At 39.9% G+C, this 27647-nt stretch overlaps 2 protein-coding genes across 2 annotated transcripts in view; one reads left to right on the top strand and one right to left on the bottom strand.

Annotated features, from left to right (window-relative positions):
• The first annotated feature begins 33 nt into the window (after positions 1–33).
• Positions 34–9873, top strand: LOC306845132 (voltage-dependent calcium channel gamma-1 subunit-like). The gene is made up of 4 exons (XM_079377733.1): positions 34–468; positions 7588–7662; positions 7875–8012; positions 8272–9873. The coding sequence occupies exons 1-4, from the start codon at positions 234–236 to the stop codon at positions 8499–8501; spliced, it is 678 nt and encodes a 225-aa protein (XP_079233859.1). The 5' UTR covers positions 34–233; the 3' UTR covers positions 8502–9873.
• A 6560-nt stretch (positions 9874–16433) lies between these two features.
• LOC306844994 (voltage-dependent calcium channel gamma-5 subunit-like) overlaps positions 16434–27647 on the bottom strand; it is a 32183-nt gene continuing 20969 nt past the window's right edge. Inside the window, exons 6-7 of the mRNA XM_079377473.1 lie at positions 20526–20671; positions 16434–17759 (exon numbers count right to left, since the gene is read on the bottom strand). Of these exons, the coding sequence (XP_079233599.1) occupies positions 17502–17759; positions 20526–20671 (404 nt within the window). The 3' untranslated portion in view covers positions 16434–17501. The remainder of the gene's footprint in view (positions 17760–20525; positions 20672–27647) is intronic.

Raw genomic sequence — 27647 nt, 5'->3', positions numbered from 1 at the left:
GCCCCAACAGCTGCAGTTTGAGTCTGGTCTCTCAGCATAAATACTAGGAGACTGTCATTTGGCTCCCTTTATCCATGCACAAACACAGTGCTGCACAGAGACCTTAAGAATCAAGAACGATCTGGACCAGGTCTCTGGACTATACTATCCAGATATTCAGTGATTCTTTCACTGTTTCACTTCATTATCGTTTTTTAACTTTATTTGTCCATTAGCAGTGGATTCTGGACAAAATGCAGAAGGAAACCAAGACAAAAATCTTGTTTTTTGTGATCACGGTGGGCTCAGTGTGCATGTTAACAGCGGTGGTGACCGATCACTGGGCCGTGTTGAGTCCTCGAGTGGAGAACGTAAACACAACATGTGAGGCAGCCCACTTTGGCCTTTGGAGACTTTGTAAGAAACACATCTATATTGAGGATGAGGAATTAATTGGTAAAGGTTGTGGACCTATCAGTTTACCGGGGGGTAAGTGACAGATTATCTAATTATCTAAGGTGTTTTTTTTTTTTTTTTAATGACCGAAGGATGCAGGCATGTTATGCATGCCTTTTTATCCATTATTTTTATTTTTGATGTTAATTTTGTACAAATATAATCATCATCATCATCATACATAAGCACAATTTATGTTTGGCAACAAAACTAATTTCAACCATTTAAAACACAGACCTTTAGATCGATAGGTTTTAAGTAAAAGAAAAATGATAGTACTAGTGTCAACCCTAATCCTATACTATTCTGTCTAAATCCTGTATAATTCTTGGCTAACACTTATAATTGTATAATTAATAATTAGTTTGTTGAGAGAATAAATGCGCAGAGCTGTAATTTAGGCCAAGGGTGCTACTTTGAAGATGCCAAAATCTAATTGTTTTTTTTGTTTTTTTTATGAGTATATCAGCTTATATACAATTATATAAGAAGTTTTATTTAACAATTTTAGTCTATACATCATTCCCACACACTCATTTCTATTTTTGTTTCATAGTTTTAATGACTTTACTATTAGTAGAAAATAGTGGATAAAGAATAAGTAGATCTGTCCAAACCTTTGACTTGTAGTGTTTGTATTGCTCACAAAAAAGCAGTTGTAGTACAAATAAGAGGAGCACGAGGATGTATTTTCTATGATTTAAACTAGCCTACTAATCATTTTAACCAAAAGTTAAATTTTTAAAGCAAAACATTCCCGCCACCCCCAAATTTTGTCTAAATTTAGCCCTTTCCTCCTTCCAAAAACACATATCCAAATTATTTATATTTAATCAGAGGTTTTCAGAGTGTCTTCATGCAGAGAGTTCCATAATCTTTTAGCCTTCCTTTAATTCATATTATTCTAGCCCTCAGTCAGGCCGAAGATCTACTGGGATTTCCCTGTCTGTGGGACTTGTTTAGGTGCTATGACAACTCCAGCGTGGAGATCACTGTTAAAGTGGGAAAGCTGTAAGCAGAATGACAGGAAGTACTTAACAGGTGTGGACTGTTAGTAACTCTGAACCTGACAGACAGGAAGTGACAAAGGGCCACATCAAATTTTCCACATTATGTGAGGGACCGCATAATATGTTTATGACAAATGAAGCTTTGATTTTTTTAAATTGACACTCACTTACTACTGTACTATGTATACTTGTACATACATGGCAGTTCTTTTCTTGTACCATCTCTACCTATTTTTATGAGCACTTTATGACACACAGATAAGTTGCATTGGTGTACAAGTCTATGTATAAGACACATTTTATCATTTCATTCAGAAATAATGTAAAATAAACGAAACGTTTACAAACATAGAAACATGTTTTTATCTTCCCTACACCCCACCATAAGTTCTGTAAATTTAACAGTGTTCAGAATAGAAAAAAGAACGAAAACGTAAGTAAAAACAAACACAAATTATAGTGAGATTCACTATAAACATATATTATAAACGCCCAGCCTTAAATATTTAAAGCGAAACTGAAACTAGCGGCGTGGTTGCTGGAATATGCACAATTTAAACTCGCTTGCCTTTTCTCATTCATCACCAATCCTGATGTGCACGCTTTGCGCTTGACCTTGATTGCTTTATATAAGTCACCTGGGAAATTACAGCACGTTTCAGAAAAAAAAAAACGCGATTTGTAATCCAGAAAAAACTGTACTATATCAATTTTCATAAAAATGTGTGTGGAAAACAGAAGAAGAAATCATATCTTTGCAAGATAAAATGACAAATTATTTCCATGTTTTCCCCAAATGACAGCACCCATGAGCAGGAGGATAACACTGGCATTTGTTCTGATACTGGAAAGTCTTTTAAGCATTTTTAAAACAGTTCCAATACAAGGCATTTTTCAAAACAAATGAACACTTTCACATTTTTAAAACATGTAACTTATTTACTATTGTGCCAGTTTTGTAGTGTATATAGCTATTTTGACTTTTTATTTTGTATTCGCTGTGCGGCTTGAACGCGGCGTCCGTCAAAAATAGACGCAGCGCCTGTCTTTAGTGAGGCCGCGCCGAGAGCCGCTTCTGAAACGTGCCACGGATCGACTGGAGCGGCGGGATGGTGTAAATCAGGGGTTATATACTGCACTACAGGCTACAGCGCCATCTATTGGATTTTACTGATACTGCATATTGGAACAACTGCATCACGGACTGGATGAAAACGCCCGTAGTTTGCCCACCTCTGCAGATTCTTATCATTTTTTTTTAAATCCCTCGCGGGCCGCCACAGGAGTGTTAGCGGGCCGCAGTTTGGACACCCCTGGGTTAAAAGTATAGAATATATATGTGACCTTGGACCACAAAACCAGTCATAAGGGTAATTTTTTCGAAATTGAGATTTATGCATCATCTGAAAGCTGAATAAATAAGCTTTCCATTGATGTATAGTTTATGATGATAGGACAATATGGTGCAAAAAAAATCTAAATACTGAGAAAATTGCCTTTAAAGTTGTCCAAAAGAAGTTCTTAGCAATGCATAGCCTATTACAAATCAAAAATTAAGTTTTGATATATTTACGGTAGGAAATGTACAAAATATCTTCATGGAACATTATCTTTACTTAATGATTTTTGACATAAAAGAAAAATCAATCATTTTGACCCATAAAATGTATTTTTGGCTATTGCTATAAATTTACCCCAGCGATTTAAGACTGGTTTTGTGGTCCAGGGTCACATATGTCGACAGAAACAGTTTACACTAATTAGAAATGGCAGTATTTTCCTTGCACTAATTATATTGCTACTATACAGATTGTTATTTTTATAATTAAACAAATTAACTAAATTTAAATTAATTATTAAAATCATAAATTCATGCTGCCTTTTTGGGATCATGTTCCTAAAGCCCCGACACCTATAATCATGTTAAACACGCTGATCAGTGGAAGTGTAATTTTTTAAATCCTGAATTCAAGCTTATACTTAAGTTTAATTTACGGTTTTCAACATGTTAAAACATAGCAGCTGTGTGAGTACGTGTGTGACTGCCCTTGTAAATGTAGTCAGTAAAATCTATAATTAGGCTGTGTAAATAGTCAGCTGTCCCAAGAGGGGAGACACTCTGAATTTAAGAGTGGTATGATTCTATTACTGTGACTCATGGTCACATCTGAGAGAACAGTATTAGATGCCTGTCATCTTTTTCTCAACACAGACATTCCTATTGGCCCTCAAATAATATCACTTTAACTGTGGCCAAATCATCAGGAGTCTAAAATTATAACTTATATTATTTTGAGAATATCAAGATTTTGCTGATCTGTGTTTGTAGTAGAGATGCACCGATGTATCGGCCAACAATCGGTATCGGCCGATAAAAGCTATTTATTTCACTATCGGCCATTGGCCGATTGTTCAAAATCAGCCGATGATAAGGGCCAGATTACATCCCGTCAATCAAAAGGTGGCGGAAAAAACGTGTCAGACTACATCTCATACTGAATTTAGGGCTGTCCAAAATTAACGTGACAAGGCATTAACAGTTAAAAAAAGGCTACATTAAAGCAGGCTCTATTTGACCAGATGAGTCACCCATAGTTCAAGCCAGCATTGCAATATCCAAAGTTTTTCTCCACACCAAACATTTGTACCACGCCTCGCACCCAATAATCACAAAGAGTTCTGTGCTTGCTTTCTTCTGATAAGAAACAAACTCTCAGCTTTCAAATCCTGTACATTCTATCATGAAATGCAAACAATGAATGCCGTTTTGGCGCTTTTAAATGTGACATGACAGATCGCTATTGCACCTCAGTTCAAGTTAAAGTCTCTTCCAGTTTAAGCAGTTTTTTGCTTTTAGTTCGAGTTTTCCCTCTTTCCCTCACTTTCCTTCACTTTTAAATAGCCTAGTTTGAAAAAGCACCATGCACATTTTACTTTCACTTTTAAATTTACGGCAGTTCCATATCAAGCAGTTGTTTGTTTTTAGTTTGTTTGAGTTTTCCCTCTTTCCCCTCACTCTCCTTTGCTTAAATAGGTATAAACGCATCGTGCGCATTTTACTTTCACTTTTAAAATTAGCAGCAATTCAGCATCAATCAACAACAAAATACAATGTAGAACATAGAACTTATATTAACAAAATCAATAAAAATACACCTTTGCCTAATATAAAATAACAAATAACTTACACAAAGTTTAAATAGGTATACAAAACTAAAACTCAGTAAAGAATGAGCAACATAATTATGAAACGTTGAACATTTATTAGCAAAACGAATAAGAATGTTTGGAGGCACAGACAACATACACCTTGATGCAAAATAATTGAAAAAAAATACACAGTTTAAATAAAATAAAATTCAGCAAATACTGTGGAACCAAATAAATGGGAAACAAATATTTAAAAAAACTTCCATCATCACGTAGATTAATGGCAGAAGTCAACAGGCTTTTCAAAATCCAAAATATTTTTAAAATAGGCGCTTTTACATCTCGTTTTGAAACTCTTCCGCCATTGTCTTGTCTTGCCTCACTCTTCTTGTCAGTTAGCTCAACTCACTCTTGTCACGAATCCAGGTCTTGCCTCACTCTTCTTGTCAGTTAGCTCAACTCACTCTTGTCACGAATCCAGGTTCGTGGCCTTCCATCTGACTGAGGTCGCCTCTCCTTCATATTGACTCTCACACCTCACATCACACTGGACTGCATTTCCCATCATCCATTGCACTGACGACACACACAGCTGATTCCACTAATCATGCTCACACCTGAAAATGATCACACACTATCTCACACTCTTTATAAGCCTTGAACTTCCTCTCTGTCTTTGCCGAGTATTGTTCTGCGTATAGCACTCCCCTAGTGTTAGCTGCCTTACCGTGCCATTCTGTGTTTTTCTGTTTAGTTCCAGTATTGTTCTGTTTAGAAATCTCCTAGTTTTAGCTGCGATACGGAACCCTCTTTGTTGTCTTAGTCTTGCCTTGCCTTGTGTGTTTTCTAGTGTTTTGATTCTTGCCCATGTTTCCTGGATTAAATCTTTGCCTTGCCGTTCGGACTCTATTTGCACCTCTCTTGGACCACTGCTCGTTTACCTGGATTATCTCTCTGCCTTGCCCTGTTGGATATTGTTCGCCGATCAAAGACCCACGCTTGTTCTAGGAATACTCTTGTGTCTTGTCCGTGCCATACCTGTTCGCTGTTGGTTGATAGTCCTGCCTGTTATTTGACTGTTTACTAATAAAAGCTTGCACATGGATCCGCACGTCTCTCGTCTCCGTTACAACTCCCCTCAGGTGATAAATTAAATCTGATCTGTCATGCACGACTGTTGTTCGTTCGGTGCACTACACTGAGCAGCCGCTTTCAGTTTTAATTGTGGTGTCCTCTAACTGAACTAAATGAATTTTATTACTATAAAAAAATCCAAACGACGGTGGGGTATAGTGCCGCGGTGGGAAAGTGACCAGTGTTGCGGCTTAACACCAGTATCACCACCAACACCGTCTATCACAGCAAGCCTAAAAAGTACAACAATAATAAAACAGTACACTACAAACTAACTTATATAATGTAATTAACAAATAAACAAGACGAGGCATGGCATAGGCTACACCAGAACGTTTAGCAAACACTGAGGAATCAAATAAAGAACATTTAAAGAAAGCCTCCAGAGCGTAACGCGAGATAAACAGCAAAAACAAAACCAACATGTTCACCTTCTCTGGTTTAAGAAGCAGTCTTTTATTTTACTTTCACTTGAAAACCAAATCCTCCATTCCGCCTCCATCGTTTCCTCAGTATTTGCATCATTTTTTTCCGCTTGTGCTGACGCGGTAAGTATAAACCAGGCTCTGCTCCCAAAGAGTACTCATTGAAAGCGCCTCTCTCACTCTCTTCACATGATCAGAAATCCTACTCCCGCCGCACTGTGTGGCTCTGCAGCGTGCACTTTATACATGGAGCAGAGCATACGTTTTGGAGCAGCATAGACCAAATGCGACCACGTCAAATTTTTCACTCCCACATAACTATCGGTATCGGCCGATAGCATTCTGAATAATCGGCTATCGGCAGAGAAATTCAGTATCGGTGCATCTCGAGTTTGTAGTATTAAATATAAAATAAATTACTTGACTTAAATGCTTCTTCCTCTCCCTATTCTCCCAACTGATGCTGCATTGCAAAGCAGTTGCAAAAAGAGGCATTGATTCTGTTTGAACATGAGAGGAGGTGGTGGAACTGGCAGGTAGATTTTAAATTACAGGGTGACAAACCTTTGGAAACATGTACATTAATATCTGGCATAAGACATGGCATTATTACAGTCATTACTTTTAATATAGATCCATATGAGAGGATCCATATTCAGGGAGTGCGTAATGAGTATTAGGAATAGGACTGCAATCAGCTTTGCTCTGTGTCATATTAAAAAAACTATAATCATAAATGATCTTAGACATGTGATATGTTTTAGCAGTCCTTGCCAATGATTGCATCAATACAAACATTATTCTACCATTTGTTTATTATTTGGAACAACATGAAAGACTAGCTCAACATGCCATGCTACACTACAGCAATCTATCAGTCATTTCTCTAAATAAAGCAACACCGTTGAAGGTGAACAACAGCAGATTGGAAGATTTTGTCAAAAACCCGTTCTCCCCTTTTTTGAACAGTGATAGTCTCATCAAAGCATTCCAACCTTTGCCTTCGGCCTCATGTGTTCAGTTTTGTCACATTGGCAGTCTCATGGAGCCAACTCTTCAACAGTTGTCAAATAACTCAGCATTTATATTTAGCTGCTCGTGAAATTACATGGGACATAAAAAAACAACAACTCTGCAGTTGACTCTTTAAGGCAACAGGTGACTCACACAAGAATTATTGTGAGGGGCTGAATAAGCCCTGACTAATAATAAGACACAGATCAGCAAAAGTATTTTTTTTGTTTTGTTTTTTCTCAGTCTTTTTTTTTTTTCTTCTTCATTTTTCATTTCAGAATATAAAACATATATTCACTCAAACATTCTTATATCAGGTTCTTTAAAAGGTATAATAAATAATATTATTTTAATTAATTCATTAATAATTTATATTTTTACTTTTTTAATTTTACTTATTTATTAATTTTTTTCTGCAGAAGTCAACTGCTCTTACTTCAGACACTTCACACCAGGGGAAGATTCTGAGATCTTTGAAGTTAAAACTCAGAGAGGTGAGTTCAAACCTGCACTGTGCACCATTACTTCTTCTATATGTACTGTAAAGGGTGATGAAATGAGAGAATCACAGGTATAGTGGACAGTTTTCTACAAACTGAATTCTTATGTTTATAGAAACTTCTAGGAGCTCTGAAGCATGATATATCATTGTATTTGAAAATCAGTGCCATTGACAACAATAGTTCTTGCTGATTTCTCTACTCAGAATACAACATCTCAGCAGCTGCCATAGCCATCTTCAGTATTGTCTTCATGATTCTGGGCACATTGTGTGTGTTGGGTTCTCTAAGAAAGGGAAAGGACTATCTGTACAAGCCTGCCGGCATGTTCTTTGCTTTTGCAGGTAGGAAGGAACATCTAATCATTCTCTTATAAATAATTAATACGACACACTGCATTTTAGAAAATGACATTACCAAAATGTTGTCCAAAAAAGGTATTTAGACTCTTGTTTAAATGAGCATTGAACATTAGATAACAATCAACATTTATTCTAATGTAAGATAATACAAATACACTTTGCAATTAAAACATTTCAAAAAAGAAAAAAATAGATTTTTGTGGCCACTGTACATTGATTTTTATATCTTTTCTGTCCTCAGGTCTGTGTGCCATCATCTCAGTAGAGGTAATGCGTCAGTCAGTCAAGAGGATGATAGAAAGTGAGGAGACTATCTGGATCGAGTATTACTATTCCTGGTCTTTTGCGTGTGCATGCACGGGTTTTGTCCTGCTCCTCCTCAGTGGAATTGGTCTGCTGCTGGTCTCCATGCCACAGATGCCTAGAAATCCCTGGGAAACCTGCATGGACGCTGAGCCTGAACAGATATAGAGCAGGAATTCCAGATTCCAGCAGGTAAACCACTGTCTCAAAATATATCTAGACCTCTTTGATACAATGTCAGAGCTTGACAAGCAGAGGTCATAAAATTAGCTCAGTAACTTCCTTTTTCCCCCTTGTGAAATGGCACTGAAAAATATGGGTGTGTAACACAACCTTTTACATCCAACCATGCCGGCAAGAAGCCAAGCTTTTCAATCTTTATATTATTGTTATTTACATATATGTAACATTTAACATCATATTGTATAAAATCTTTGAGATGTAATATGAAAAGTGCAGCTGGCATTATGTAGCTGGAACTTTTGTGTAATAATGCTGTACATTAACAGACATACACGGGAAGTTTATGACATTGGGATGGTTTAAATTAAGAAGTGTTGCGAAGAAATTGTGATTGTTAGTGTGAAGGATTGAAAAATAATTTACATCTGACTAGCATATGTTCAGACGCTGATGTAACTGGAAAAGTTAATCTGCACTAATTTGCAGATTTGAAGATTTTGCTCCAGAAAGCATAATTTATATCCTGTAAGTGGATTTATTTTATTTTATTTTTTAAGATGTGTGAATGCTACTTTGGTTTTGTGCTTAATAAATCTCATTTTAATGATAGCCATTTTAACAATAATTCTCTTTTGGCTGGGCACAGTGATGCTCTCAACTGCCCTGAGCAGAATGCAAATGTTTGGTCTGCTGTGGTTGCTGAATGCTTGGCCAGACATTTTGGAATAATTTCAGATCTTGCAGGTGCAAAGAAAATGGCATCAATCTCACTCTTATGTGTAAAAGTAAAATTATTCTGAGACTGAAATACACCCACAAACTGTGTTTACAAGCTTGAAATGGATTGGTGTGCTCAGTATATTTTTGAGAAGAATGTGCTTCTGTGATTTATAATTTATGACCCTCTCAGGAACTGTGGTCATTTTTGGGTCTGCACAAACCCGGTTTATGTATCCAGCTGTAACCTGTATAGATAAAAAAAAAAAAAAGATTTTTGGGTGGCGATTCACCCAAACTGCCCTGTATGTATATATAAAAAAAGACCTTAACATCAAATTTATTGCCTATTAAATTCGCCAGGGTTTTTGATATTAAATTAAATACTATAGAACCTTTTAAACTTAAAGCTCAGTGGGCTTAAAAAGTCTTATTAGATCTGATTCCTCAACAAACTCTTTTATAAAGTTGGCAGTTGGATTTAGAATGTGGGAATCACTATCACTGACAAACACCAACATGGTGTAAGAACCAATAGGATGTTGTGAGCAGCGATTGGAAAACCAAAGTTTGAGAGCCTGCTTGTGGTCCGTCCCTTTTTTTATTTTCTCTCCTATCAGTTACTGTCATTGCCATTGCTAAAAAATACATAAATAATACAAAAATAAAAATAAATGCTGGGTGAGCATACTGACAACAAATTTTGAGTTTGTAATGGCAATTAGAATCGTCATTTTACCATATGCTGAGGCAAAAAATAATTAATTTGACAGATAAAACGTTGTAATTATTTATTTTGATGTTGTTCGCATGCAGAACAAGAGGCCTGGATGTTTGGATCGTGTTATGCTGCCCAACAGAATAAATGTATTTCTGGTATTCTCACCCTATGTCATGAATTTCTAATAAAACAAATAAGCTAACTCCCATGTTCATATCGATGTTCATTCTGTCTCATTTACTGTGATTTATTCGAAAGTGGCATAAAAAAGATTGACTTTAATGTACACCATGCACCAGAGGTTTTGATGTATTTAGATTGAATTGCATTTACTGTATTTATGTAGCTGTTTATATAGTTTTACTACATAATATTATCTAGGCATAGTTTAATGGTCACAGTTTAGGTTTCCATTTTATGAACAACAGCTGTAAGATAGCTATAAGACAGCTGTCTGATCTGCATGCTAATTATTCTCTTTCTTTAAGAACTGTATGAACCACTAATTATGATTACCATTCATTTTACTACTGTACAAATTTGATGCCATAGTTAAAAAAGAAAAACATTTGTCAACCAGTCATACATACTGTAGGTACAGTATACTAAAGCAAAATTAACCAGTGATTACTTACAAATGCAATATCTTTTCATAGAATCCAAGATAATAGTATGTGATATAGTGTATACTGTAAGTGTCTCAAATGTATTTTACTCTGCTGAGACTTAATCTTCTTTTAATGCCATTTTATGGCATTTTCCTGGCACATTTTAGAGTCAGTAGAGTTTTGGTAAGGAAAGGTTAGTGGTCCTGGTCACTGTCAACTCAAGTCACCTTTAGTCATAGTTTGTTTCAGAGCTGCTTCACAGTAATAAACAGGGATGTTACAGAATCAGTGAAGCCAACATCTAATATAAGACTAATTCAGATTCTGCTATAAAGCAGGTATAAATAGACAATAGTACCATTATTCAGCTCCATTCAGTTCAGTGTTGATTCAGTTCAGGTCAATATCTGTGTATAATTCATCAGCTATCAAACAAGTTCAATTCAGCAATAAGCAGCTCAATTGAAGACTGTAGTGTAATTATTCAGATCGAATCAGTTCATTGTTGATTCAATTCAGTTCTACCAGAACGACTCAGAGGGCAGGTGACTGTTACATGCTATTTATTCCATAAAGAATTAACAGATGGTAGCAAGCTACAAGGATTCATGTCTAATTGTATAGAAAAGTTATTTGGCATATGCCCCGTCCTTTTTCAAATCCTGGGGATGCAGATTGGCTGTTCCTGGCTGAAGATAAGGGCAGGGTCGGAGCCTGCCCCAGGTGGATGGACAGTGGTGGTGGTGGGGAGGATGGAGGAACATCAGCATTATCAATTATGAACGTAAAAGAGAAATTTCAGTTCTTATTGTTCTTAAGTGTCAAGCAGTGTTTGATTTAGCTATAAAGCAGCTTTACAGAAGACAACAGTGTCAATAGTTTTGTTCTCATCTGATAGTGTCAGTGCCATCAGATGACAGAAATGGAGGCAAAAACCTTGGGAGAAACCAGGCTCAGCCAGGAGACCAGCTCTACTCTGGCCAAAAGAGCAAACACGGTTTTGATTTATGGGGCTGCATCGCATGTGTTTGCAGAAAGAATTTAAAATTTACTCATGTTCTGCATTACTCTTGCATAATTACCTTAATATTGGACAATTGTTTGTGGGCAGATATAGTAATTAGCCTTTTGTGGCAAATGAAGAAAAAACTACATATAATAACACTTTTAGATAAATAGATTTTTTAAAAATGAACTATTCTTATATATCAGCATTTGACTGCAAATGCTGTGTTTCTCCTGAAAGGCTGCAAAACTCCTTAGAAAATAATTTCATAATTGATATAGTTATTTCTATTATAATGTTTGTTTTATTTTCAAATATGGCACATTAAGCCATTTTACAAATGTGAGATGTCATTCCCAAGAGAGATGCACAATGCACCACATCAGTTGTCCCAGCTGTAGACATATCTTTACAAGGGTATTGCTGTTATTTTTTAGGCAGCACTCAGAGAATTCACTGGAATCAAGGCTCTAGGGAGCTCTGTGGTCCTTTTAGACTTGGGGGACGCCAGCTGGGCTGAGGTAGGAAGAGAGGAGTCCTATTTAAGCAGATTTTTTTCCTCTAGAACTTGAAGATGATTTGTATTGACAGAACTTATATCATCATTGTCATAATAGTCTACACACAGTCATAATTTAATTTCAGTTAAAATTAAAATTATAAAATTCTACTGGCAATTATCACTGATTTCTCATGAGCTTATTGTTAGGCTACAATATAAGAACATCTTTACTGTATATCTCATATTGGCTGATTCTCAACATGCACAACATTGAGATCTCTCTCATGTTTACAACACAGATGGATGATTCAGGTTGTGAGTACAACAAGGAAAATCAACACTCATGTTCTTAGCATTCATGTGCACAACAAGAAACTAACAACTATGCCAGTAACATTCTTTCAATTATGGGGCGATAGCGGGTGCAAGGGAGATGAAATTTGGGGTTGAAAAAATAATACAAAAATTAAAGTTTGAACTTGCTATGATTGGTCAGTGCAATGTGATTGTCATCTGGAGTCCAAATTGTGTGCCATGACACTAAGCTGAAAAATCCAGAAAGCTGATCTGCACATGCAAATTAAGTGATTCACAATCATGTGCTGTGATCCAGGCATACCTACATAATGTGATGCACATTATGAAGGTATGCCCTCATGAGCATCAGCTGTCCCCCCTGCAAGTGTCCCTAATGGGTTGTTTAGGTCTATGGCAGACAATTTCCTGGCCCCCTTTAGTACATTAAAAAAAATATATATACAGGTCCTTTTCAAAAAATTAGCATATTGTGATAAAGTTCATTATTTTCTGTAATGTACTGATAAACATTAGACTTTAATATATTTTAGATTCATTACAACACAACTGAAGTAGTTCAAGCCTTTTATTGTTTTAATATTGATGATTTTGGCATACAGCGCATGAAAACCCAAAATTCCTATCTCAAAAAATTAGCATATCATGAAAAGGTTCTCTAAACGAGCTATTAACCTAATCATCTGAATCAACTAATTAACTCTAAACACCTGCAAAAGATTCCTGAGGCTTTTAAAAACTCCCAGCCTGGTTCATTACTCAAAACCGCAATCATGGGTAAGACTGCCGACCTGACTGCTGTCCAGAAGGCCATCATTGACACCCTCAAGCAAGAGGGTAAGACACAGAAAGAAATTTCTGAACGAATAGGCTGTTCCCAGAGTGCTGTATCAAGGCACCTCAGTGGGAAGTCTGTGGGAAGGAAAAAGTCTGGCAGAAAACGCAGCACAACGAGAAGAGGTGACCGGACCCTGAGGAAGATTGTGGAGAAGGACCGATTCCAGACCTTGGGGGACCTGCGGAAGCAGTGGACTGAGTCTGGAGTAGAAACATCCAGAGCCACCGTGTACAGGCGTGTGCAGGAAATGGGCTACAGGTGCCGCATTCCCCAGGTCAAGCCACTTTTGAACAGAGAAGCAGCACTGGACTGTTGCTCAGTGGTCCAAAGTACTTTTTTCGGATGAAAGCAAATTTTGCATGTCATTCGGAAATCAAGGTGCCAGAGTCTGGAGGAAGACTGGGGAGAGGGAAATGCCAAAATGCCTGAAGTCCAGTGTCAAGTACCCACAGTCAGTGATGGTCTGGGGTGCCATGTCAGCTGCTGGTGTTGGTCCACTGTGTTTTATCAAGGGCAGGGTCAATGCAGCTAGCTATCAGGAGATTTTGGAGCACTTCATGCTTCCATCTGCTGAAAAGCTTTATGGAGATGAAGATTTCATTTTTCAGCACGACCTGGCACCTGCTCACAGTGCCAAAACCACTGGTAAATGGTTTACTGACCATGGTATTACTGTGCTCAATTGGCCTGCCAACTCTCCTGACCTGAACCCCATAGAGAATCTGTGGGATATTGTGAAGAGAAAGTTGAGAGACGCAAGACCCAACACTCTGGATGAGCTTAAGGCCGCTATCGAAGCATCCTGGGCCTCCATAACACCTCAGCAGTGCCACAGGCTGATTGCCTCCATGCCACGCCGCATTGAAGCAGTCATTTCTGCAAAAGGATTCCCGACCAAGTATTGAGTGCATAACTGAACATAATTATTTGAAGGTTGACTTTTTTTGTATTAAAAACACTTTTCTTTTATTGGTCGGATGAAATATGCTAATTTTTTGAGATAGGAATTTTGGGTTTTCATGAGCTGTATGCCAAAATCATCAATATTAAAACAATAAAAGGCTTGAACTACTTCAGTTGTGTTGTAATGAATCTAAAATATATGAAAGTCTAATGTTTATCAGTACATTACAGAAAATAATGAACTTTATCACAATATGCTAATTTTTTGAAAAGGACCTGTATATATATTTTCATGTGTGGAAGTGGAGGAGTGTAATGGAGTTCCTCTGAAATAACATCACAGATGGCAAATGCCAGTCAACGTAATTTCTGTTGAACAAGCTAATTACTGTTAACTACTGTTAACTAATAATCTATCATTTCAGTCCAGCCACAAGATCCACAAGGCATATCTGTAGACATTATGTGAAAATCAGCATGGGCATCAGCATTTTCATGTGAAACATTCAGTACCAGGCATCAGGTATATTGCAGAACAGTCTTCAACCTTCTGAGGTTTTATCCACATAACACTGTGGCAGAAGCTTGGTGTCCATAAGGGCCAACACACAACTCCCAAAACATATAAAGCCAGGCTTGTGAAAAATACATGGGCTTACCTGGAGCTTACACAAAAGAGTTGTAGATAGCGCAAGCATAGCCAACTCTGCCACTATTATGTTGTATATTTCCTTAAAAAACTAAAAAAGATAAAGCATAAAGGAAAGACAAACAAGCTCCTGATTCATGGACTAAATCATCCTTTACTCCCACCTAGTGGCATAAAATTGTATTCACCATTGAAGTCCATATTGGTTATAGATTGTAGCATGAACTGTGAAAAAAATGTACAGGTAGATTTTATAATTTTTTTTTTTTTTTTTTTAAATAAAGAAATTAGGTTATGCATATCTTCAGATTACTTAACATGAGCCAAGTAATCTGAAGATATGATTTTCTGACACATGATATATGAAATAAAAAACATTACATTCTATTTTTTTTATTTATTTATTTTTATCTATAACACGTCCAGTTTCTACCTTTTTTATCTTAGCAGTCAATGTTTTGGACCTATTTTCTTTTGGTCTCGATTTTAAATTTATAGCATTTACATTTTTTGTCTGTACATTCAGTTTTAGTATAAAGTATAAAAAAGTATAATGATAATAAATACAGCTTGAATTACACAAAGCCCATAATTATTTCTGCACTTGAGTCCTCATTCTCCATATTACCAGCTCAGATATCTAGAGCAGTCTCATATCTTTTTTTAGATGGCAGAACACTTCAGCAGTAAAATATGCTGACTTCTTAACACCCCACATCTGGGGAACCCACTGACACCAGCAGTGTGGTAATTGGTGTAAAAATGTTTTCATAGTGGACATACTAGACTATATATAGTCAAATAATGTAGTTTACAAATAGCATGTTGGTAACTTACATCCACGAATACAAAATAAGTTATGTTATTAAAGTTATACAGCATAAAATACTATAATACTTTAGTTATGTGGGGTGGTGATGGCGCAGTGGATAAGACACGTGCCTTTGGTGTGAGAGACCCGGGTTCGAATCCACTGTGAGACACCAATGTGTCCCTGAGCAAGACACTTAACCCCTAGTTGCTCCAGAGGCGTGCGACCTCTGACATATATAGCAATTGTAAGTCGCTTTGGATAAAAGCGTCAGATAAATGTAAATGTAGTTAATTTATTGTAGTTGATTGTCAGATAATTCAGTGTTTTCAATGTTGTTAAATCAATGATACCATTCATAAATCAAAAGTTATTTTATTATATATTTATATTATATTATATATATTTATTATATTATATTTATTATAATCACCATTTATAATTTATAATTTTATTTTGTCAGTTGATAAACTCGCAGACCCCTTACATAACATTAGTGAAACATTTTATGGCTTCAAACGATAATATTCTCATAACAATTAAAAGAAGATATTGTATTGAAATAAATTTAAACAAACACAGTTGAAACTGGCATCCATATTCATGTCTGTGTTTGATATAAAGCATGCCTAGAAGCTCACCAAAAAGTGAAAAATCATGTAATATATTTTTCATTATACACACTTTCAATGCAGTGGCTACCGCTACACAGTCGTATAGTGTGACATCAATTTTTTGTCTTTAACATATATGCATATTTAACATATTTCTAACCAAATATAAGAGTTATAAGAAATTTAACATTGTGCATGAGTAGAAAATTATGTTCTTATTTTCAGATTTATTTATGACTGCCTTTTTATTATCAAAAAAATCCAACTAGCAATTGATGGTATTTGCAAGATGACAATTTATGTTGAAACCTGTAAGAGTACAATTAGGTCAATTACTGTATAAGACAAAAAAAATAAAAAATGCTGCTGCTTTAACATTTTATCAAGCGGGGAAATTGTAATTGCTCTACACAATTTGCATCAAAACATAAACATTATGGATTATATACATACAGTGGAGAAATTGGTTATAAAACATACATAGAAATTTCCTTACATGTTTATTTTTTTCTACAATATATAAACAGAGAAACAATCAATAATAACAGAATGTTTTTCTTGTAAAAATCACTGCATCACTGATGTGTTGATCTGATTAGATCAGAATGTAAAGCACTAGCAAAAAACAAACAAACAAAAAAACACAATTAATAAAATTATTTAATAAAAATAATGTTAACATTCATATCAAACACAAAATGCCTTTTAATCAAAAGACCACAGCTAGTCTCAACCAGTGACACAACACATAATTATATAAAATATCAATGTATTTTTAAATTCTGTGTTATGGTTACTTTTTTAAAGTGCATAAGGGCAGAAACCAGATTATTGTTGAGTCACATTAGCATGTGTCTTCTCATTGAGTATGTGCTTTAATAAGCATGATGAATCAGTAAATATAATCATTTAAATACTTATTTTATACCATAATTTCTAGTTCTCTATTTTTCTATAAAACATATATCTGTTTTCAATTAAAGCTGCAGTTTTGGTTAAAAACCAACTGACTGCTTGAATAAAATTTAAAAAATCTGACTTTTGAGAAAAAGGCAGAGGTACTATTAGCTACACATCAGTGTGGTAAACTACAAATAACAGAGAGAATGATACCATCAACTGATGTATTAAACTCAGAATCACTGCATTAGTACTGAAGGCTCTCGAAGACAAGGAAATAAATTTGATCTTCTATCCAAACACAACACGATCTCAGGTGCCAAAGCAATGCCAGTACAGCATCTTTAAGAACTAGCTAGAGCTCTCTTATTCTCAGATTTCACTATTGTGTATTTGCAATCTCAACAGGGTGATGAGGACATCTGATCATAGTCAGGACACTTGAGGAGCGCAGGGTAGTTTGAATTCATCTGAAGGGATGCAACACTGGAGATGTCTGAGGGACTGCGTCCACGAGCCCAGGCATCTGGATGCAGGAACTGACCAGAGTAGTCAGAACAGTTGCTGAGGCGAGGTCGGTAGAAACCTGGATGTGGCCTGTACATCTCCTCTGCAGTGTACCGCTTCATAAACAGGTACACAGACATTACTCCTGCTGCCTGGTGGTGGCACAAATAGAGAGAGATATGAAGAGCATATGAAATGAATGAATATTTCTTTTCATTTGGGTGTTTAGGATACTGGGTCTAATTCACTATTAACTGTGTGAATTTTTCAAACTTATACACAGGAAAATTTAGCAAGAAAAAAATTCCACCATATTCACAGCAGGTGCATACACATATGAATTAGCACCCAAACCACCTGGTTACAGTATACATTAATTTATGTTAATCGACAGAATGTTATAATGGTTAATAATTTGCATTAAGCACACCCAAACTATCTCCATGCTAGGGCTTTCCGCACCTCAGCACATGTGCAGAGAAAGTTGAAGCAAAAGAGTGAATATATATATATATATATATATATATATATATTATAAATAAAGCATAAGGTAGGCTAACAAATGTAGTTTCACCAGTACAGTTGCAGAGGTTAAAAAAAGTTGTTGCTAAAAATTCCTCCCCATTTCAAAGTAGTTTGACTCTGATTAATTAAGATTGTACTTGCATAAGCTATTGCCTCCTCAGTCCTCCTTTTATACACCAGCCCCACTGGCATTTGTACACACAATTAAGGAATGTTCTAAATTTGGATGTCCCGGGATGGGTGAAATCATTAAGTACATTTTCAGTTGCTTAAATGCCTGTTGGCAATGGGGCATGCACTAAAACGCTTGGACGTATCAGTGAACCTAGAAAAACAGGGAAGAAACTGGTGGTATTGCACGGCTAATCCAAGGAAATGCTAGACTTCTTTGTGATTTTTCAGCACAAATGGCTTCCACTTTACTAGAAACAGCCAAAATACTTTTATCATTGATGACATGTCTCAAGATTGTTACTTCTTGAAGGCAGAATTTACGTTCCAGAATTTAAATGTTAAGCCCGCATGTTATATAAAACAGCTTGGAGATCAAGCAAGTGCTGAGTAAAGTACAGTGAACAGATGATAATATAAAAACAGGTTATAGATCAAGCAAGTGCTGAGTAAAGGACAGTGAACAGATGATAATATAATCAATATACTATATGACTGTCTACTTTTGATTTCAAAAACAGTATCATAGCTATTAAACTGTATCTTAAGATTTTAAATCTTTATTTAACCTTAGAATGATTTGAAAATAAGTCTGATTTTGTGGTGGCTTTGCTTTAAAATTTAAATATTATAATCTTAAAGGTGGGGTAAGCAATTTCTGGAAGCCAATGTTGATATTTGAAATCACCAAAACAAACACAACCTTACCCCAAAAGGGTCTCGCCCCTATTTTGAAAGCTCCGCCCCACACATACGTAGCCTATGCAACCCAGGCAACGATTAGTTCTGTGAAACAAAGCAAAACCAATGTTACACCGTGTCTACACCGGATGTGAGCATCGTGAAAAAATACTACAGAAGTCATCATAATCAGTGATGCTGTCTACACTGGATGCTGTGCGGAGCGACAAATCTCTGACAGAAAACTGCTGCCGCATTGTATTTATGACGTGCTGACACAAATTTCAAATGATTTGCTGTCAACAGTCGCTTTATCACATCCAGTGTTGGCAGACTTTAGCTGTTACGGTGCGGCGTGTCCAGTGTAGACATGGTGTAAAACTCACCTATCGAGAAGAACCAAAGCAACCTCGGTGTCCGATTGCAGGACTTCCACTCCTTGAGTTCTCTCCAGTGCTGGAAAACTGATCTGATATTTACACGGGTCCTACTTCTTTGCCTTATCGTTCCGCAGGCGTTTTCCTCTTTTGTTTTTTATCCGCCATCTCTATCTTTCTGTCACTCGGCTCGGTTGTTCACTGAAAACTCTCTCCTCCACATCACGAGTAGACACGCCCCTTACTGCTGATTGGCTACAAGTTTGTTTTGGTACTCGGCCCGACTCAGTTTTCTAAAGCGTTTTTGAAAAATTACATACCCCACCTTTAATTCAAGTGATGATGAATGATGAATGTCGGTTTACATGTTTGATTAAAACAAACTTGCAGTTGAAAACATTAGAAATTTAGAAAAGTAATCAAAAAGGTCATCAAATGTAATCAGTTACATTACTTTAGTAAAGTAATTGAAATAGTTACACTCCTTATTACATTTTAAATAGGATAACTTGTAATATTGTAATCAATTTTCCAAAGTAACTGTACTAACACTGGCCACAGGACACACAAATCAGATCTGAACATTTACGATACACAGTATGGACAAGTCAATCATTTAAATCAGATTCCAATGAAATACACAAATAATCAGATTTTGTCTGACAGCGTGAACATAGCAAAACAGTGGTTGGAGTGCAGTTTGCAGTTTGCTTTTTCATGTTTTTTATGAAATCAAAAATGGTATTTATCATGAAAATGTTATACATAACTTTGTGATATTTGGCGATTTAAAATGCAGTAAACTTTTTTTTTTTTTAAATCACGTACAATTATGATCTTCACTGGGGACACAAAAGGCACCAAATACCAGGATTGACCTGTTGGGCAACAGGAGATACTGGAGAAACAATAGTACATAAATGCATGTGGTCCTGATTCCATAAAAAGGCTTGAACAGAAATGCTATGGAGAATGTCTGGATTCTGAAGGAGCAAACTGCGCACAGTTGGTTCTTGAACTTAATTTAGAATAATTTTTAGTTCAAACTTATTGGTAAATTTAGCATTATAAAATGTATGCACACAGATTTTCCACACAGCTAGTGAATGAGACCCACTGTCTTTAATATTTACACAAATACACAAAGATAAGTGGAAGTGTTACCTCAGTAAGCAGGAAGGAGACTGCAGCAAAAGCAAAAGACCAGCCATATTTATAACTGAAATAAGCTTCATTTGTTTTTGTTCTGTTTAGCATCTCATCGTTAATACTGGATATATACAAGACCAGACCCACCACCAGGGACAGACCTGCATCAGAAATAAAGAGAAAATGAGCCAAAATAAAAATAAAGAGGGAATGAGTTGTAGTGACACATATTTATGGAGGGTCTCAATAATAATTCACGCAAAAGACACAATGCACACATGCGAAGCCCAATTCACATGCATGAAACTCACAAACTCTATATAGAGTTTGGGTCAACCTCTGCCTATATATACATTATTAGGGCTGGGCAAGTTAACACGTTATTATCACGTTAATGCATTAATTGATTAATGCCAACAATTACTTTATCACGCATTAACGCAGTTTTTTATTTTTATGACAGTCCATTGCTCACTGGCTCTGAATACACAGACAAACCATGGAGGGGTGGGATGTTGTGGGATGAGATAATGGCATTAAGCGAATGCTTACGGCACATAACACACGTTCAACAAATATTTTTGCTTCAATGCCAGATGTATTTGTAATGCATTTTTAATGTTGGGTTGTTTGTGTAAAGTCTGTTTTTTGCTGTTAAAATAAACATGCTGCTATTTTGTGTCACAGTCTGGTTTCTGTGTAGTTCCTGTTTGTCCTTATTTGGTCGGTTTCCTGTCATTAGCTAATCATCGTTTATTCCATTCACCTGTCTTGTATTTGTAATGAGGGGTCTGAGGCAGAGGGATCCATTTGCAGCTTTATTGATAAGACAGGGTCAAACAGGCAGAGATCAGTCAACAGCGACAGGGGTGTCAGAGATAAGTCAGAATCCATAAACGCTATCCAGGCTAGAGTCGAGGCAGGCGGCAGACAGGGGACGTAAACAACAGTCCAGAGATCAGGTCACAAAGGCAGGTAGCAGAGAATCACAGACTCAGATAAACAGTCCAAGGTATTAAACAGGAGATCAATAAACATGGGATAAACGCTCAGTAGTGTAGCTGGGGCAATACAAGACTTTGCGGTGTGTTGTTGGAGATTGCAGCTTATATGGGGTAACAGTGATGGGAAACACCTGTGCCGCAATCAGTCTCAGGTACAGAGCATTGTGGGAAATGCAGTTCGGTTAATATTCCGGTGATGGTGCCCTCCGGTGGTGTTCAGAGAGGGCCGCAGAGGCCGAATTTGTGACAGAGCCCCTCTCCTGCGAGCGGCTCCTGAAGCGAGGGGCGGTTCTCCGCCGAGGCCTTCCATGGGTGCGAGGAGCGGGTCTGTTGGGATGCAGACGATGGAAATCATCCGTGACCGTGACCCAGGACCTCTCCTTGGGACCGTATCCCTCCCAGTCGATGATGTAACACTCTGCCTCGGCGTCGGGAATCCAAGATCTCCCTGACTCGATACGCCTCCTCGCCGTTTACCACGATATGAGGGGTGCGCTCCTCTGTGGCCTCCTCCTGGTTCCCCTCCCCTCTCGTCCCACCGGCGGGCTTGAGCAAAGACATATGGAAAGTGGGTGAGATACGATAACTGGCAGGAAGTGCTAAACGATATAAAACTGGTGTGATTTGACAAATTATTTTGAAGGGACCCACGTACCTGGGACTGAGCTTCTTGCACGGGAGACGAAGGCGAAGGTCCTTGGTGGATAACCACACCCACTGACCCGGAGCATATGGTGGACCAGGTCTCCGACGACGATTGGCCTGTTCTCTGACCCGGCGTACAGCACGTTGCAGATGAACATGAGCAGAATTCCAGGTCTCCTCACTGCGTTGTAGCCAGTCATTGACAGCGGGCAGATCAGAGGGTTCCCCTGACCAGGGAAATAGGGGAGGCTGAAACCCCAGCACACACTGGAACGGTGTTAGACCAGTCGAAGGCTTGCGTAGCGAATTCTGAGCATATTCCGCCCAAAGCAGATATCAACTCCAGTCGTTCTGATTGTTGTGGCAGTAAGATCTTAGAAACCGAATTAGTTCTTGATTGAGCCGTTCCACTTGGCCGTTGGACTCGGGGTGATAGCCAGAGGTTAGACTGATGTTTATGTTGAGCTGCTGACAGAAGGCAGACCAGACTCTGGAGGTGAATTGTGGTCCACGGTCAGAGACAATGTCCTCGGGTAGTCCGTAGAATCGGAACACATGTTCCAGCAAAGCCTCTGCTGTTTCGAAGGCTGTGGGGAGCTTGGGGAGAGGAATGAGTCGGCATGCTTTGGAGAAGCGGTCGATAACTGTAAGTATGGTGGTGTGATTTCTGGAAAGAGGGAGGTCAGTGACAAAGTCTATGGCTATATGGGACCAGGGTCGTTGAGGTATGGGTAGAGGTTGAAGTAAGCCAGCTGGGAATTGATGAGATGACTTGGTAATGTTGCAGGTGGCACAGTGCTGGATGAACATGGCAACGTCTTCTGTACCGATGGCCACCAGAAACGGCTGTTAATAAGGTGAACAGTAGCTGTGATGCCGGGATGACCGGAAATGGGAGATTCGTGAATCATCCGTAGGATGCGTTGTCGAAGATCTACTGGAACATAAGTTAAGTTAGGTGGTCATTCAGGTGGCGTGGGATCATCGGTTTGGCTGACCTGATGTATTACAGATTTCTGTGATCAGGGAGTACAATGAAAGGTCATTTGGTGCCCTCTAGCCAATGCCCCCACTCCTCGAAAGCCCCTTTCATGGATAGTAGTTCTCGATCCCCAACATCATAGTTCCTCTCTGCAGCGTTGAGTTTCCTGGAGTAATAAGCACATGGATAGAGCTTAGCGGGGTTACCTTGACGTTGATACAAGATGGCTCCAATGCCTGTGTTAGAGGCATCCACCTCAACCGTGAACTCGAGCTCTGGATCGGGGTGATGAAGAATCGGTGAGGAGGTGAAACGTTCCTTGAGTTGCTGAAAAGCCTCTGATGCTGCTGTGGACCAGGCGAGGTAGCGCTTGCCTTCCTTAAGCAATGACGTTAACGGAGCGGCTATCGTGCTGACGTTGCGTATGAAACGTCTGTAGAAGTTGGCAAACCCCAGGAAACGCTGCAGATCCTTTGTGGTCTTGGGTGTGGGCCAGTTTAACACCGAGTTGATTTTCTTCTCATCCATCGCCACTCCGTCAGCACTGATGATGTACCCCAGAAAAGATATTAATGTCTGATGAAACTCGCATTTCTCCATCTTGGCATACAACTGATGGTCGATAAGGCGTCCTAGAACTGCCCTTACATGTTGCACATGCGATTCAAATGTGTCAGAATAGATTAAGATGTCGTCAATGTAGACAATCAGCCACTGACCCAACATGTCCCGGAACACATCGTTGATGAAGGCCTGAAAGACTGACGGACTCTTGACAAGCCCGAACGGCATAACCCGATATTCATAGTGCCCAGTGGTGGTAGAGAAGGCGGTTTTCCACTCATCCCCTTCTCTGATGCGGATAAGGTTGTAGGCATTGCGAAGGTCAAGCTTGGTAAAGTATTTAGCAGAACGGAGCATTTCTAGGGTGGCTGGAACCAGTGGCAGAGGGTAGCAGAACTTGACTGTGATCTCATTTAGGTGACGGTAGTCGATCCAAGGGCGTAATCCTCCATCCTTCTTTTTTACAAAGAAGAAACCTGCTGACGCTGGTGAGGTGGATGGTCTGATGAAACCCTTAGATAACTCCTCTTCAATGTAATCCTTCATGGCCTCAGACTCTTGTTGTGTTAAAGGGAAAATTCAGCCTTTAGTGGGTATTGCCCCAGGGAGAAGTTCGATGGCGCAATCGCTGGAACGATGAGGAGGAAGTTGAGTGGCCTTGGATTTGCTGAAGGCTTCACATAAATCCTGGTATTCGACTGGTAATCCCTGAATGGTGGGATCTTCCTTAGGAAGGGATTCCAAAGAAACAGGTGAGTGAAGCTGAGGCAAAAGGCAGTGCTTGCGACATGTCTCTGACCACTGAACGATCTGACGTGTGGACCATGATATGCTGGGGTTGTGTCTCTCCAGCTAAGGCAAGCCGAGGATTACGGGTTTCTGGGGTGAGTCGATGGCGAACAAGCGTATGCTTTCCGTGTGAAGAGAGCCTGTCCTCAAAGTGATGTCCTTGGTGATGAATTTAACGTGCCCCGTGCCCAGGGGCCGACCATCTAACGCTGCCACTGCCACAGCGGATTCACATGGAATGAGAGGACGAGAATTTGTCTTAGCAAAGGTAACGTCAATGAAATTACCTGCTGCCCCTGAGTCGATCAAAGCCAGGGAATCTACCTGGGAGTTCTCAAACATTATAGTTACGGGCACCTCGAGTGTGGATAAATTGGATGGATTAGAACTCACCAAGGATGAGCCCCGGGAAGGCTGGTCTTGTGGGACAGGAGATTCTCATATGACCTGGCAGACCGCAATAAAGACATAGATTCTCCCGGTGTCGGCGTTCTCTCTCCTCTGACGTGAGATGGGTCACGCCCACCTGCATGGGCTCGGGCTTGGGTGTAGCTCGCAACGTGACAGCAGAGGGCAATGTGGAGGAGCGACGTGAGGGGCGTCTTGAGCGCATCAGGTTGTCAATGTGAATGGCGAGTTCGATAAACTGCTCAAGTGTTCTACCCTCATCACGGCAAGCCAATTCAGATTGGAGTTCAGTTGAAAGGCCCTTGCGGAACAAAAGCTTAAGAGGATCCTTCTCCCAACCAGTCTGTGCAGCGAGAGTTCGGAAGGTGAGTGCGTAATCAGCCGCCGTGCTGCTTCCCTGACGTAGGGCTAATAGTTGCTCACCAACCTCCTTTCCATCAACAGAATGTTCAAACTCATCACGAAACTGCTGCATAAAACTTCTGAAGGAAGGGAAAGTCATATTACCGCCATTCCACACCGCCGTGGCCCAGTCTAGCACTCTCCCCATCAGTAATGAACATACAAAAGAGACACGACTGTCATCAGTGGGGTAGAGAAGGGTTTGTTGGTCCATAAATACTGTGCACTGGAGAAGAAAACCCTTACATCTGTTGGGAACGCCGTCGTATTTCTCGGGAAACGCCAGGCGTGGACTGGTCGCGGGTGCTGGCTGGGGCTTCGAACGGCCAGTGGTGGTGTCGGTGTAGCTGGTGTTGCAATGGTGCACAAATCCTGGAGTGTTTTGCTCAGCTGCTCCGTGAGGGTAGTGAGATGCTGCAGTTGCTGATGATGAGCTGCTAGCATAAAGGCTTGAGAAGATACCTCGGTAGCGAGCTGAGAACCGGCTGCTGGATCCTGAGTTGGCGAAGTCTTCTGTAATGAGGGGTCTGAGGCAGAGGGATCCATTTGCAGCTTTATTGATAGACAGGGTCAAACAGGCAGAGATCAGTCAACAGCGACAGGGGTGTCAGAGATAAATCAGAATCCATAAACGATATCCAGGCTAGAGTCGAGGCAGGCGGCAAACAGGGGAAGTAAACAACAGTCCAGAGAGGTCACAAAGGCAGGTAGTCCAAGGTCGTAAACGGGAGATCAATATACATGGGATAAACGCTCAGTAGTGTAGCCGGGGCAATACAAGACTTCGCGGTGTGTTGTTGGAGATTGCAGCTTATATGGGGTAACAGTGCTGGGAAACACCTGTGCCGCAATTAGTCTCAGGTACAGGGCATTGTGGGAAATGCAGTTTGGTTAATATTCCGGTGATGGTGCCCTCCGGTGGTGTTCAGGGAGGGCCACAGAGGCAGAGTTTGTGACAGTATTAATCATCTTGTTTCCTCATTAGTTTGTGTTCTTTATAAGCCTTGAGTTCAGTAATCTTCTTCGTTGTGTCTTAAAGTTATGTTTACGCTGTTATTCCTGTTGCTGAATACGTTTACTCCATTAAAGAACCTGATTATTCAGAATCCCTCATCTTCCTACTTCAGCATCGCGTAACAGAAGACACAACCTTACCGACAAGATTAGGAGGCTGCGTTTAGTTCCCCGCAAGGTTGGCCCGGGGAACATCGGTAAAATACCGCCCGCAGTAATATCTATGCTGCCGTCCGTGGCGATGTTTGTACCTCCGCCCAGGACAAAGTTTATGCCGCCGCCCACAGAGATGATTTTGCCGCCGCCCGCGCCCTTCTCCAGGGCCAGTCCCTCCAGTGCCTGCTTCTCCAGGGCCAGTCTCTCCAGAGCCCGCTTCTCCAGGGCCAGTCCCTCCTGTGAAAGTGCTGACAGAACACCCCCAGGAATCCACGCTGCCCGAGCAGCCCCAGGAGCCTGCTCCTCTCAAGTGCCCTCCAGTGCCTGCACCTCGCAAGTTCCCTCCAGTGCCTGCGCCTCGCAAGTGCCCTCCTGCGTCTCTGCTGGTCCCGTCCAACCCTCCTGCGTCTCCACTGGTCCCGTCCAGCCCTCCTGCGTCTCCCCCTGGTCCCGTCCAGCCCTCCTGCGTCTCCCCCTGGTCCTGTCCAGCTCTCCTTCGTCTCCTCTGGTCCCGTCCAGCCCTCCTGCGTCCCCTATGTCTCAGCTGGTCCCGTCCAGCTCCGTGCTGCCTGAGCGCCCCCAAGTGTCCGCGCTTCCAGAGGGCCCTCCTATGTCTCTGCTGGTCCCGTCCAGCTCTGCACTTCCAGAGCGCCCCCAAGAGCCCGTTTCTCCTAAATTGTTCCCAGAGGGGAACCTCCCCAATAAATTTTTTTTGGGGGGCCATATAGTCACGGCCTGTGTGGCCAGGCCAAGGGCCAAGGCCACGGAGCTCCCTGATACGCCATGGCCTTCTGGAAAAATAATATGGCCATGGCTCCCCGAGTCTCCTGTTCCGCCACGGCCATGGCCTCCCGAGTCCCCGGATCCGCCCTGGTCTTCCGAGTCTCCTGTCCCGCCATAGCCTCCCGAGTCTCCTGATCCACCCTGGAGGCTTCCCTTGTCTCCTCCCTGTCCTGGCCCTGCTCCAGCCTCCACCCTCCTTCCCCGATGTGACTGTTACGGCGCAGGACGCACCTTCCGGGAGGGGGGCGATATCTGTCAAGGTTTGCTTTCAGTTTAGTTACTGTTTCTCCTTATTTGGTCGGTTTCCTGTCATTAGTTAATCATTGTTTATTCCATTCACCTGTCTTGTATTAATCATCTTGTTTCCTCATTAGTTTGTGTTCTTTATAA

The sequence above is a fragment of the Barbus barbus genome (assembly GCF_936440315.1).
Source record: "Barbus barbus genome assembly, chromosome: 25".
Lineage (NCBI taxonomy): Eukaryota > Metazoa > Chordata > Actinopteri > Cypriniformes > Cyprinidae > Barbus > Barbus barbus.
This window is presented reverse-complemented; position numbering and strand designations above follow the sequence as displayed.